Source organism: Biomphalaria glabrata, chromosome 5, assembly GCF_947242115.1.
Source record: "Biomphalaria glabrata chromosome 5, xgBioGlab47.1, whole genome shotgun sequence".
Classification (NCBI taxonomy): Eukaryota; Metazoa; Mollusca; class Gastropoda; family Planorbidae; genus Biomphalaria; species Biomphalaria glabrata.
Window position 1 is genome coordinate 41,341,832 of NC_074715.1, and position 14,818 is coordinate 41,356,649.

Below are 14,818 nucleotides of genomic sequence, written 5' to 3' on the forward strand. Positions count from 1 at the left end.
AGTCAAATATTCGTTTGTTATTAATCTCACTGCTCTATTTTGTGCGTTCCAGTTTGTCCCAGAGTTGTAGAATATCCGCTGTTACCAATGGATATTTTCGGCGAGCGACGCCTAGTTATAGACTTTGATTTAAACTTAGTAATAGTATTTGTAAAATCACGTTTCCCTACTGATAGATCTCCTACTACGCTAGATGCCCCTCCTGTCCAAAGCATTTTTTTTTACACTTGTGGGCAATATCGAACACCTGTATATCGTCTGCTTAATTTCTACACGGTATCGCAAATTTCGATACTATTATTTTTAAAGAATTATTAAAAGTCGATCTCGCCCACTCGTAGTCGTAGACCCAGTCTCGTCACTTGGCGTTACGAAGCACAATTTTGGATTTCTCGATCTAGTCTAGATCTGTTCTTCCGTACTAACAGGCTCAAAATTAGCTGATAAAAATTTGGATAGCCCCAACCGCTCTCATCCTGATCCAGCAGGCCAAGACAACATGAAGACTGTTGCAACAAAAGTAAGTAGAATCTAGATCTAGTTATTTAGAGGAGTCTAAGTCTAATAATATTAGTAAGATCTAGACATCTAGTCTAGAGTGACTAGAGTAGAGTAGAGTCGTAGTCTAGCTAGATTCTAGATCTAGACTATTTTATTTTATAATTTAAACTTTAAGACTAAAAGAGTTTATTTATTCCGGACATTTATTACAATACAAATGATTCATGAATTCGGACACTCGCTGCTTTTGACATGTCAGTTATGTGGTCATTAAATCTTTTTGATATTTAATATGAAATTAGCATGCTGTATAATTTAGTAATTAGTCAATTAGTATAGTATAATAGGCTTGTCCATTTTCCAATGATTCTAATTCTGACCCAATTTCCTTCCATTTACTCAATCATAAAATGATTTACTGATTTAGCAATTTAGTTGTCTTTTTATGTAAGAAAAAAGAATTTCAAATTTGTTAGTCAGTTTGTTGTTTTTTCCTATTCCTATGTCTATGTTTATGTTACCAGGATGACTTTACCTCTTCCTAAGCCCTAGGGTTAAGAAAGTTAAGACTATATTTTTTGATTGGCTTATTAGCTAAGTGAGCACTGTGAGCCTAAGTCATAGTAAGTCTATAGACATAGATGCTAATGAGCCCAGGAATATTTATTCTGTTTTTGAAGATGATTTATTTGATTCATCAGCCAAGTTGTTTGATTCCATAGAAAAAAAAATTAATAGGGACTAGGGTATTTGTATTAAATTAAGATTTTCTTACCAAAATTTATTTCAGATAGCCAGTTTTGGACATCGATGTTGATGATCTTATACTTATATATATATATGTTTGTTTGTTGTTGTTGTTTTTTATAGAGAATAAATGGGCAAATGTTTGGAGTGAGCTTGAAACATTGAATGAAGCTAAATGCCTCTAGAGATCTAGACCTACTAGATAGATCTAGATTTATAGAGAGAATAGATAGAGAATTTAGAGGATTCAGCTATTTAGGCAAGAATGGCCATCCTAGCCTGTACTATACTACAAAAGTCAAAAGATCATCTGTATTAGAAATTTATTAAATGAATAAACAAAATACGCAAAACATTCAACACACATCTAATCATGCAAACATAAAATTTCTAGAAGTTCGTGTAGAAGTCACTATCCCAGTGACCTAATTTTGGTAGAATATTTTGTTCGTATTTATGCATAATTTGAAAACTTCTTAATGATTTAATGTGAGGGGCTATAAACTACTCTAGATCTAGAACTAATCTATTACTATTAGAGGAGGCTCTTATATTTTGGACACCTAATCAAATTCTCCTTCATTGAACGCATCACTTTTTTTGTTTGTATGTAATTCATTTGTTTTTAAGTTTGGGGCAAAAATCGACGATTCAGGACTGCACATGTCCAAGTTTAGATAAGTTTCAATATTTTTTTTTCAACTTTTCCAAAGCAAAGGGCAGTTTTTTAGATTCTCGGTAACCATGTATGTAAAGCTATTGTTTTAACCTCCCCTGGCAATTCACACCCATATAAGGGATGAGGGCTATATTATGAGCCTGTTTGATCGTAGGCTCATGGGCATATCAAAATAAGCTTCTAAACATCTTGAGAAAGACATTCCAATTACATTTATACTGTTAGCTGTTAAATAAAATTTAAAAAGGAGGTGTCCAAACGAATAATAATAATGAATTTATCTCATTCTCCTTTATTGGAGACGGCAAAATCGTAATTAGAAATATTATTGGGATTAATAAATCTATGATTTTTTCCATGAATAAACATGAACTAGATCAAGATATCTAGAATATATAATTTATGAATGAAAGAAAATGTGCGGGCTGCTAATTTGAAGCCAGAGACCATGCCCACTCCAGGTGAGCTGGTGGTGAGGAGAGGTATACACTAAGTGTGTAGTGTCACAACCTATCAAACAGGCAGTGGAGGGAAGGGGGAGAGAGTCATGAAAAGAATTAGAAGCATCTATTTGATTGAGGGGGTGTTAAGGTGTAATAATAACGAACATCCAAATTATGAAAACAAGAAGAGGGTCCTTGGATGGGAATTAAAAGAAAGAGAGAATACATGTAACCTAGTTGAAAATATCATGTTTATTAAATTATAATAATAAATTTATTGATCTATTTATAATCTATATAGATATATTTCTGTCTGTTTCTACACATAGATTATATCTAATATACTTCTAGTTTAGGCACAATAGTTACTTAGATAGGTTAGATTATATCTAATATACTTCTAGTTTAGGCACAATAGTTACTTAGATAGGTAGATAGTTTTATTCTAGCTCTAAAATTTTAAGACACTTACAATAGATTTAATTACCAAACTAGATCTAGATCTGGCTAATAAATACTAATCAATAAACCATTGTAAACTACCTTTCCCTTTGGTATTACTTTAAACTAGATTTAGATACCTTGTTATGACATGATTAGAATTTAGTATTTGTTTCAGGAATAAGGGGAAAGTTTTACTTAGCGACAAGTGACATGACAGATCTTTAAAAAACAAGAACGCTCTAGGATTTGATAGAGACAAGACGTTTTCCTATCCTAGAAAGAATAAGAAGTAGTTTACGGACATAGCTGACATCGGACTATTCCCTTCGTGATAATTAAATATATTTGTAGACCAACATCAGCGTCGACTACATATTTTGATTGTTTCGGGCGTTCGCCTGTGTTACTGAAGTAGTTTGAGTTCAGTGTTACTTCCAGTCTGACTTAGATCTACACTAGTTATATTTCGAAGAATCAACCCCGCGCGGAAGCCTTGATAGTTACTAAACATACACTAATTGAACACTGATCTAGATCTACCTCAGTCAACACTAAACTTAAAAAGGAAACAATCATTATCAATCATCACACTATAGATCAATGCAACTCCAAAATAATCTAACAGAAACATCCATAACATTAAAGAAGATTACCCATCACAAATGGAAGTTCTTAATTAGAAACAGTCGAAATAAATACCTATCACAATTAATATTAATAGCAGGAGATGTAGAATCAAACACAGGACTTAGATCTAAATATAGATGCAACATCTGTAAAAAAAAAAAAGTATGCACCATGAAACAGAAAACCATTCAATGTGACATCTGTGATGAATGGTACTACCCATCATGTCTCCATATTAATACACCTGTGTATATTAAATAAACCTACTAATGTAAAACCAAAGTACCTTAAAACCTTAGTAATAAATTTTCAAAGCATTAGGAACAAATCAGCAGACTAAGAAATCTTATTAGAATGTGAGAAACCAGACATAATTGCAGGAACAGAAACTTGGCTACATCTAGAAATTTTCAATAGTGATTATGAAATTTTTAGAAAAGATAGGACAGATAATAATGGAGGAGTTCTTTTTAACAATACAAAAAACACTCTTATATAAATAGCAGAAGAAATTACCTTACCTAACTCAAAAAATACAGAATCAACATTTTGTAAAATTAACACCACCTTAACATCCCTAATAATAGGCAGTATTTACAGACCACTTAAGAATACATGAAAGAACTATGCAATCAGTTAAATACACTTATGGGTGACTTCAACCTACCTGATATAAATTGGAAAACACTAACCATAGATAAACACCAAAACCTTAAGGGTATAACTAAGCTCATTGTTGGTATATGATTTTCTTAATGTTTTTAAGATTGTTTTTAATGAAATTCCAGAGGTCATCGACTGGTTGGTTAATGTCTTTTTCTGATAAGAATGTTTGTTGAAAGTTTATTGCAGCATGGTGTAGTTGTTACGTTGCATTTGTTCCAGAGTAAGATTTTTCTTTTGGGTTTTATATTGGTTACTGCTTTTATCTGACTGTGTATTTTAATGATATCATGGTCTGATAGACCTGGGATAATATATAATCTACTACTAATCCAGGTCTGTTGGTTAAGAAGAGATCTAATGTGTTGTTTAATCTAGTTGGTTTTTTAATGATTTAATCTAAACTTAGGTTGTGTAAAGTTTCAATGAAAAGCTCATTTATGTCCTTAAGGTCTTGGTGTTTATCTATGGTTAGTGTTTTCCAATTTATATCGGGTAGGTTGAAGTCACCCACAATCCAAAAAAACAGCATTTTTATTTTTTTCTATTAAGTGTAGTTAACTGATTGCATAGTTCTTGCATCTACTCCAAACTAGAATTAAACTAGAATTCGGTGGTCTGTAGATACTGCCCATAATAAGGGATGCTGAGGTGGTGTTAATGTGTTTGTAAATTAAACATAAAACAATGAACCATAATCTTCAAATACAAAAACAAAATCTAATAAAATACTCAGAAAGACACAAAGATAAAGGCACATTCCTTGTTCCATATGCTAGGACAAATTTGTACAAATGCTCCTTCTTCCCTAGTGCTATTAAGGCAGGGAATAGGTTGCTGAGCTAGCCAGGAAAACCAGTGACTTGACAGAATTTAAGTCATTTGTTAAAGCATGACTAATTAGTATTAACTGCCTGAAAAACAAATATTTAAAATGTTTGTTATTAGTGATTGTAGAAGATGCCAAAGCTTTCATTGCCATCTCTGCAAAAAAAAAGGTCTGGAAGAAGAAAATCTGAGTGATATAAAATATTTCCAGTGTCTGGATATCTTGTAAAGAAATTGCCTATAAAAAAACTACTTTTATAGAATTAGATGTCACTGATCCAGCTAAGCAAACCATTACATCTGGCTTAAGTCTAATTTCACAATAACAAAAATACCCATTCTGTTGCCGCTATTATAGAATGTGAAGTACACAAGAGGCATAATGATCATAAAATCATTTCCAAATGACAAGAACATTATCATTCTGACATATTCTAGAAAAGTCAATGACAAAGACTACAAGTGTAAATATTTTGGCAAATGTACAAAATATCTTATTTATGCTGTGTTAACTTTAGGATTGCTGCATTTCGTGCATGTTACATGTTTTAATGATTTTTAGTCTTTCCTGAATATATTTCTTGATATTTAGGAAAATACACATTTCTATTTTGGCATCTAGGCATCTGTGCTGTATTATTAAATAAATAATTTTAACTTCTCTATATCAAATGTTTAAGATACCTGTATTATTAAATACACTCAACCCTCCATACAAATAGCTAATTTGTTGCCATGCTCTTTTGTAATGTTTTTCTTGTTTGGCATAAACTAAAGTTCCTCTTTCAGACCTTGCGATCTATAGGACAGATGATGTAAAGGTCATCTGTTTCTGTGGCCCACAGTTAACGGGGGTGTCATGTGGCCAGTACAATGACCAACCAGCTTGACTAATGTCAAGTACTCTAAATCCCAAAATTAAAAATCCCTATCTTCGCCAGGATTTGAACCCGGGACCCACAGATTCAGACCCAAGAAAACAAGAACTTTACCACTCATCCACCGTGCCTTAACATCATCTGGACATCTATCGCAAGGCCTGAAAGGGGAACTTTACTTACTTATTTGATCGGTATCTAGACTAAGTTAAAATATATTTCTAAAGCTAAACATGATTCAAACATCTCAATAGTCTGTTGAGCATAGAAATTTCTACTGATTTTTTCATTCATGAACATTTTCACAATTGCGCTCTAGGATCTCAAGATCTTGGGCTCTTTCCTTTAACACAATAATACCCCCATTTATATGGAGGGTTTAGTGTGCACTATAATTTCTTTAAAAATTTACTGCTACTTTATATGTTGGGGATAGATTCTGAGCCAAGAGACTGTTCAGGCTAATGAAAGTCCACAAACTGTCGTCTCTGTCTTCTCTGCCAAGGAAAGTCCATTAAGTAGCCATTTTTCAAATCTTAGTAAGAGATCTTTCAGCTTTTCACATATTAGTACATCCTCATTCAGTCGCTCACAAAAAAGTGTTGGCACATATTCATCTTCAGAATGGTTTTGCAAAATTTATAGGCCTAGAAATCAGGTAATTTAATTAAAAGTTCTTTTTATTTTCATGTTTCAAGTATCGAAATCATATTTTATATTTTAACTAAAATCATACCTTATTCCTCCAGCACATCTTTACAGAACTTTGGCATACATATGTTCCCTTGTCTTTAAGGATTCCATTAACGTAAAATTCTAAAATGAAATATACTGCTTGCTTGAGAAAATATATAAAATACTTGAATGGGAACTTTGACTTAACTTTGATCTATATTTTTGACATATATATATATATATATATATATATATATATATATATATATACATGTATGTGTGTGTATTGCTTTTGATCAGCATTTAGAGTTTTGAAAACATCTATTATGAAAAGGCAACTATTAGAACATTTTCTCCAGAAAGGTCAGCCGATGACAATTAAATGTTTTACTATGCTGATTAACATTTCCAGTCAAGAAATTTTTTAATTTATAAAAAATAAAAAAATAAAAAATTATCTTTTGATAACTTGTTTTACAGGCTGAGTTTGATCATCTTATTAGCACTGAAAAGAATTTGGTAGTTGTTGACTTCTTTGCGACATGGTGTGGCCCATGCAAAGTCATTGCTCCTCAGTTACAAGTAAATATCTCTTTTTTTTAAAAATACCTTTTTATTGATAAATAGAAACATTTTTAGAACCATCTTCTAGAAATATAATTCTTTTTATTACTTTAATATAATTAAACATTTTTTTTGTTTTTTTGTTTTGAGAAAATCTTAATAGAAAAGTAGCATGTTTCTTCTCTAAATGTCATTAAAAAACTTAAATGTAATTTAGAAACAATAATAATAATAAATTACAAACTATTTTCAGAAAAGTTATTACATTCTTAACTTTTCTATCTTATCAATCTAGATCCTTTGGTTTATTTAAGGTTTAAATTGGTTAATTTAGGAAGAAACCATTCTGTGTTCTGATGCGCCTAGAATGTAATTTTATCAGAGTATATAGAACTAGAGTTTTATGTTTTATCTTATCTGTGTGAGTATCCACTAAGGTTTTAATGCTTTTGTATTTGTAGGTTAGATGGATCAGTATTATCTTTCTATGTTTAACTTAATATTTTTAAAAGTTTTTAAATGAGTGTCATGCACTAAATTGCATCTCTATGTTATGAGCCTAAAAGCCCTGACACATCCACTCACCTATCATAGTGATTTAATTAATCACTAATGCTCCCACTTTTGCTGGACAAAAAAAAAAACAAAAAAAAACTGTTATTACTTACCTTGCATCTAGAACAACTAAGTCATTTTCATTTTTGAAACGCAGCAGTTAAATTAAAAAAAATAATGTTTCATTTGCAATTTCGACCCAATATGTTCCTTTTTGAAATGCTTATATTAAAAAGGACAAAATAATACTTCATTCCATTTTTAAGCACTATTTTAACTCTTTTGTGCATAAATTTCAATAGCAATCCTTGGCCTGAAGCTTGCTTTTGTAGGCATTTTCATATGAAGCCATACATGTTATGTGTATTTCAAAATGTATAAAAGCAAAATGAAATATAAGTACAACTATATTATTTTGTGTGTATAAAAAATAAGGATAAAAAGATATGGTGCCTTAGTGATGACAAAAAGGTGTCAGACCAAAAGCAACATAGAGCTTATGAAATACTTTAATATTGAATTAAGAAGATGAAGAAAAGTGATTGTAGAATTATTTTTTAGGGGTGATGACTGTGGGGGAGTGAGAAAAGTGATGCTAGGATTCTCAGGCCAGAAGTACGAGTTTCTGTGTGGGGTGTCTGTAAAAGCGGGCCATTTTAATTCACCATAACATACTATAATTAATTGGCCAAAATTATCGTAAGGGACTGTTAAAATGGTTCAGGGGTTCTGTCAAAATATGTGAGCTTTCAATGTGCAGGATGAAATAATAGGCTCTGGCCTAAAAGTATCAAAGAGCCTTTCAAATATTTTGATAAAAAGCCGAAAATACAAAAAATATCATAGAGCTTATAAAATATTTCAAATAAAAACTGAAAAGCAGATGAATAGTCAGATAGTGTAATAAGATTTTTTGTATTAAGTGGAGAGAGGAGGATGGGAAAAAAGATTGGTGAATTTACAGGCAGGTCCAATTCATTTAATAGATTCTAGAATTTGCTGGGAAAGGCCTTTTGTGGTTCTTATTTTATTATTTATTATTATTTTATTATTGTTACGAATCTCCCTATCCAGGCTCGCTGCAAATGGCACCAAACGACACCACCAACTGTAAGAACTTGACAACTCAGGGCTTGAAAATAACGTAATAGTTTAATGTCAATAAATAACAGCCAATACTGTACAATTGGCAGCACGTAACTCAAGACTGTACAAATATCTCTTCGCTGTATCAACTCTTGCACTGGTCTCTCTGTCTCGTCTCGGACTTGTACTGAGCCGTTGTAACGAACTGTAGATCAGGATGTTGTGACTTACTGGCCTCTGATACCTTCGCTCTTTATATAGGGCCCCTGCTGGCCTTCTAGAACCGGACAGAAAGTCGCTCGACCTTTCTGGGTGGTCAGATGACTATAACTCTCGTGACGCTCCTGAGCTCTGTTCACGTCGACGATCCTTCCCGAACTGTCCTGTTGACACTCGACTCGGCTGACAGTCGTAACTCGTCACGCTTGACTGCTCGTCTAACGCTGGCCTGGGGCGATTTGCGTCGGCTGACTACACACACACCACTACCCCCATCTGTGCCACCACCAGGTTTATAACATTATATATAAGAAAAAAGGAAGGGTTCCTTGGTAAAATAGGCGATATGTAGCCTATTACATATAAATAAACAATACAAATCGAAGGGTGTGTATTGAAATTGCCCTTCTTATTTAACCAACTTCATAAATTATGCATAATTTCTCTTTCAGAAATGGTCTGAAGAATATGATGATGTCACATTTGTAAAAATTGATGTTGATGAAAATGATGTAAGTTTTATAAAAATAAACAAAATATTCATTTCAAAGAATCAGTTTTTAAAAAATCATTTAAAACGAAATGTTTTTTTTTTTCTTTGTAGCTGCATTTAAAGTCTGCATTTGTTACAAAATGTGAAAAAAAAATGATTGTACTTATTGTTCCACATTTAATTTAATGAAAATAAGGTAGGGTTGCTTGTGGCATTAAATCATTATGTTTGATTATAGTTCCTGATTTTTTTCTCAGGAAACTGCAGAAGCCTGTGGAATCTCAGCAATGCCAACTTTCTTCTTATATAAGAATGGAAAAAAGGTTTGTATATTGATTCAGCTCATTACCTAAACATTTATCTATGATTTTCAATATATTGAAAGGAGAGCAATTATGGATGCATTTTAAATTTAGTCACAAGAAAAAAATGGTTTAGTTGTTTTATTTTCAATTTCTACTTTCATTAAAAAAAAATATTATTTTTTTTTTTTCGATTTAGCATTAGAATAGCTTTATATTGTTCTTGTCAGAAGGTTCACTTGTATGCTTTGACTAGACTTGGCTCCTTAGGGGTATGAATACTAAATTACATTTAATTAATACTTGGTACACGAATACTTGTTACACAAATAAGAACAATCAATACTTATTATACTTCAACCCTAACTCCGGCTTTATAAGGAAAACAATAACACTTTAATAATCAATTAAGCACACAATTATATTAACTCTTAGTAAATAATACACAAACACCAGTGCAGGAAGTAAACGTCCAACCTTCCTGGACCGGGAGCAAGACCTCACTAACTTAACACACACTCTCTTACATTCAAGGAAGACTTGACCATTCAGCTTAGAACACGTGCAAGACTGTTCACATTCACAACCTGGGAATACATATACAAGGGGATATAACTATCATACCAAAATATCAAACTAACATTCACTCTTGCCCTACCTCCCCACTGACAGTTCTGAATATGAAAAGCATATAGAGTCCTAATACCTTGGTTTACTTTTTTTGTCTTTTCAGGTTGATGAAATTGTAGGTGCTAATGCTGAAAGGCTCCTTGAAAAAATCATAGCCAACAAATAAAAATGCTCATAATAAAATAAATATGTGATGTAGTGAATGCCTTGTCTATCTATCTATATTTCATATTGTACTGGTTCTTTTTTTTTTTCATTCAGATAGTTTATGTCAAGAAAACTACTAATCAAAACGTTTACACCTCTGCAATGGTTTGTTGGTGGTAGGACTATTAGAATAATATATTTCAGTTCTATCCATAAAAAAAAAAGTATGCCAATCACCAATTACTGTCATCTCTTAGAAAACAAATATACTGAATAGTTATAGTCTGATAAACATGAGTGGCAGTTGTTCCCATGTGAATATTTCTAGTATTAGTAGTAGTAGTACTCTACCAATTGATGTTGACATGAACATAAATTGTGACATTTGGCTCAAATGCATGAAGTCATTCTAACTAAATGGCATTTATTTATATGGTCAGGGTCTGAGACACTTCATTGTTTGTATTACTTAGAGTCATAAGGCATTGAATGCTCTGTGTGTAATTGTGTGTGCTTGAGCGATCTTCTGTAGTTTAAGTTATTCTATGGTGTTCAACTTTGGCCACATAAAATATATGGTAAGTGTTATCCACTTATTTTGATTTTCAATTTACAAGTTGTGATTTTTATTTTTAAATACTGCATTTACTAGTAGTAGATCCTTCAAAATTACCTCTAGATTGTTTCATTATATAGTTGAAGATAACTTTAAAAATATTTTTTTTTGGGGAGGGGGGATGGGAGGTCGCGTGATCAGCATGTGTGCATAAAAAAAAAGTCTAGAAAATATTTTTTTAAAACTGTTTCTTACATGAAAATCTGTATGGCTTCTATTGCAGACGTGCCACAATGTCTTTAATATATTTTTTTTTTGTTTTGATTTATAGGCTTTTATAAGGAAATTGTTTTCATTATTTATACTTTAAGGATTAAAAAAGAACTTTCATTCCAATTTGTATGTGTGTGCTTATTTCTGGTGTAAAATCAGCTCATTATTCAATTGTTTCCATTTACTAAACACAAATAAATTTAAATCATCCAGATATTTGGTGTGTGTGTGTTTTGTACTTGTACATTTAAGTTTACTTTGGGTCCAAGCTTGTTTTAACTAGAAAGTCTCTGATTCCTTGCTTAAAGTCCAAATCTTGACATGGATATTGAAGGATTCAAACTCAAAACCTTTAGATGTGTAACCATTTAAACCAGATTATCTTTACTTTTAGTGTGAATTATAGTCCAGGTAAGTACAGAGACGAAAGTATTATTAAGTCTTTCGGAATCTTTTCAATTAAGTATCTTGGTACCGGTAATTAGTTAGTGACACACACACATCTGAATGTTTAACTGAAGAGCACTAAAGAAATAGACAAAACGTTTTGAAACTAATGTGCGGGTGTCTATTCTCACCATGTTATACCCGGGTATACTAAAACTATTTTAATAGGGTATTTTCAACTAACCTCGCCATATTGTTTGCTACAGTTAATGCCATGGTAACCAATTAATGATCAACAGTACTGGTAGTCGCTAATGCATTGTTTTAAATGGACGGACACAAACTATCGCATTCTTGTCAATGATGGTACCGGTACACAAATTAGTTCTGTATTTTATGTGCACGGGCACTCCAGGTCGATTAATTGCTCCTGTAGTGGCCTGATATTGACAAAAACTAGTAGGCCTTTGTACGGAGCAGATCAATAAGAAAATTCTAAATCTGTGTTGGCTATCAAAGTTGCTTAGAAAATATTTTACAGAGATATTTTTCAGTTGCATAGATCAATCACAATGATGGTAATATAGAGGCCTCAAATCGTTACGTCTATATCGGTAGGAAATGATCCTGTAGCAAAAACAAGTCGGGGTTCAATGTTAAGTGTAAGAATTGAAACGTTTTTTGTTGTTGTTTTTTTGCACCAGCGACATTACTTTTACCTCTTGCATTTCTCTCAAAAGTCGTATATTGACAATCTTTGACTTCAATTATCTTGAAGGCATGGATATATTTCGTTTGATTCGATCTATGCTTTTTTTGCATTACTATTGGCTATTTTCTTGTAATTCAATACTCCACTCAGAGTACCTAATTATTTGTTCTGTTTTGGTCACACGACTTACTTCTTAAGGATAAATTCACCTGCCACACCGGGACCTTTACTGTACGAAGTAACTTGTTCTCGACCTAAGAAACCAGACATGCGATAGCTTACTTTCGTGTCCTGGTTCCTTAATCAAATAGAAATGCGTGGTAATAAATTATCGTTTTAAATATAACAAGAGAAACAAAACAAAAAAAAAAGCTTTTGTTAAACGTGGTTATATCAATTAGTTTGGATCAGTATTGTGATTAAATTTGTAATAGATGTAGAATAACAATAATATGCTAGGACAAATTTGTACAAATGCTTTCTTTTTTTCCTAGTACTGTTAGAGCATGGAATGGGTTGCCTGAGTCAGCCATTAAAACCAATGACATGGCAGAATTTAAGTCATTGATTAACATGCATGACTAGATTGACCTAGGAACACTTTATACGTAATCATCTTTTTTTTTTTTGAAGTAGCGTCTATATTTCATAAGATAAGAATTAGTGCAATTACAAATGTGTTTTTTGTTTAGTGCAATCTCATGCTTTTAGCTTTCTCAATACCTTATAATCCTATCACTCGTTTGGACCAGTTGTAATGGAAGGGGGTTGGAGAGAAAGAAAGGGTTATCTAGGTGATCGCTTTTTAAATGCATATTTATAAAAAAAAAGATGAACGACCTAACCCTCCCAGAGCCAAAACACTAACCACAACAGAGATATGTTGATGGAAATGGAAAGTTTTATAGTTTAAGTTATCTGTTGTTAATTTCAAACTTTTCTCTTTACAAAGTATAAAGGGGGACTTATTCTACCAATACCAGTACCTTACACATAAAAAAAAAAAAAAACTAAAACAACTAATTCCACTTATCTTATTCATGGCAAACCAGTAACACAGACTAAAAACGCAAAATAGCCTACCTCGGTGTTATAATAAATGAAAAACTGTCATGGAATCCACATATTGATGAAACTATAAAAAAATCCAACAAAGCATTAGGGTTTATTAAAAGAAATTTCTATAAATCAAATAAGAACATAAAACTAAAATGTTATTTAACCTTGGTTAGGCCAATAATAGAATATGCATCCTCCGTTTGGGACCCCTCAACTCAAGAAAACATTAAGAAACTGGAACAGACACAAAATAGAGCAGTGAGATTCATAACAAACGAATATTCACATTTGACTAGAGTAACACCTTTAGTAAAATCACAAAATTTAGAAAGTCTTCAGGACAGAAGACTCAAAAGTAAAGTAGCAATTATACATAAAACACTGAACCATAGGCTAATCTTCAAATACAAAGACAAAATTTAATAAAATACTCTGAAAGACACAAAGATAAAGGCACATTCCTTATCCCATATGCTAGGACAAATTTGTACAAATACTCCTTCTTCCCTAGTGCTATTAGAGTATGGAATGGGTTATGCCTGAGCTAGCCAGGAAAACCAGTGACTTGGAAGAATTTAAGTCATTGGTTAATATGCATGACTAAATGCATGACGCGTAGGACGTAATCATCTTCTTTTTTGAAGTAACGTCTGTATAATATAAGATAAGATAAATCAGTCAAGTACAATTTTCCCTTATTCAAGATCCCAAACAAAATAATTAATTACCAATAGTTAATTAACTAATTGTTTGTTTACCACCTTATTGATTTTTTTTAAAATCAGGTAAACGAAATTATAGTACACAATTTCAGCTTGAACTGGGTGTAGGAGAACTAATGTGTAGGCCACAAACTTTTTACCAGACAGAATGAGTTGATATTATAAGCTTTGTAAAAATATCTGTTAATCCTGTCATGCCTTAATAAAGGTAAACGTTTGTACCCCATATTTATTTTAATAACATTGCGCATTTGAATCTCATAAAATGGTATTTAGAAAAAGAAGTCATTGACAATTTATTGCCCCTACTTCTTACCTAAACCGGAGATGAACGGTTGACTCACATTTTGGTATGTAGGAGGTGGGCCGTCTGTGACCTCTGCATAATAATTAATGTCCATGCAATAGTGCTAAAATTTACTTGACTTAAATCCTAAGTAGCGTATATGAACACGCTAAGTCAATCCTGGTTTGTGTCCGGTTGTCTCAGTGTCTGTAAAACCTAAATATATAGTTTGGGGTTTTTACCACAAGCACACAATGTTGTTGTTGTTTTTTTTACAAAGTTTACGGATATGGACTTTTAGGCTTAACTTACGACGTATTTAGCTTTTTTTCTAAAATTATA

The 14,818-nt window shown here is 32.2% G+C and overlaps 1 protein-coding gene across 1 annotated transcript; it reads left to right on the top strand.

Annotated features, from left to right (window-relative positions):
• The first annotated feature begins 331 nt into the window (after window positions 1-331).
• Window positions 332-11,526, top strand: LOC106065006 (uncharacterized). Its single transcript, XM_056029727.1, has 5 exons — window positions 332-520; window positions 6,966-7,067; window positions 9,362-9,421; window positions 9,660-9,725; window positions 10,438-11,526. The coding sequence occupies exons 1-5, from the start codon at window positions 500-502 to the stop codon at window positions 10,498-10,500; spliced, it is 312 nt and encodes a 103-aa protein (XP_055885702.1). The 5' UTR covers window positions 332-499; the 3' UTR covers window positions 10,501-11,526.
• Window positions 11,527-14,818: the final 3,292 nt, after the last annotated feature.

Bases quoted from the DNA above. Each gene is read 5' to 3' on its own strand.
- LOC106065006 (XM_056029727.1), top strand. From the start codon at position 500: ATGAAGACTGTTGCAACAAAA. The intron at 7,068-9,361 runs GTAAATATCTCT...TTTCTCTTTCAG, and splicing joins TCATTGCTCCTCAGTTACAA to AAATGGTCTGAAGAATATGA. The intron at 9,726-10,437 runs GTTTGTATATTG...TTGTCTTTTCAG, and splicing joins TATATAAGAATGGAAAAAAG to GTTGATGAAATTGTAGGTGC.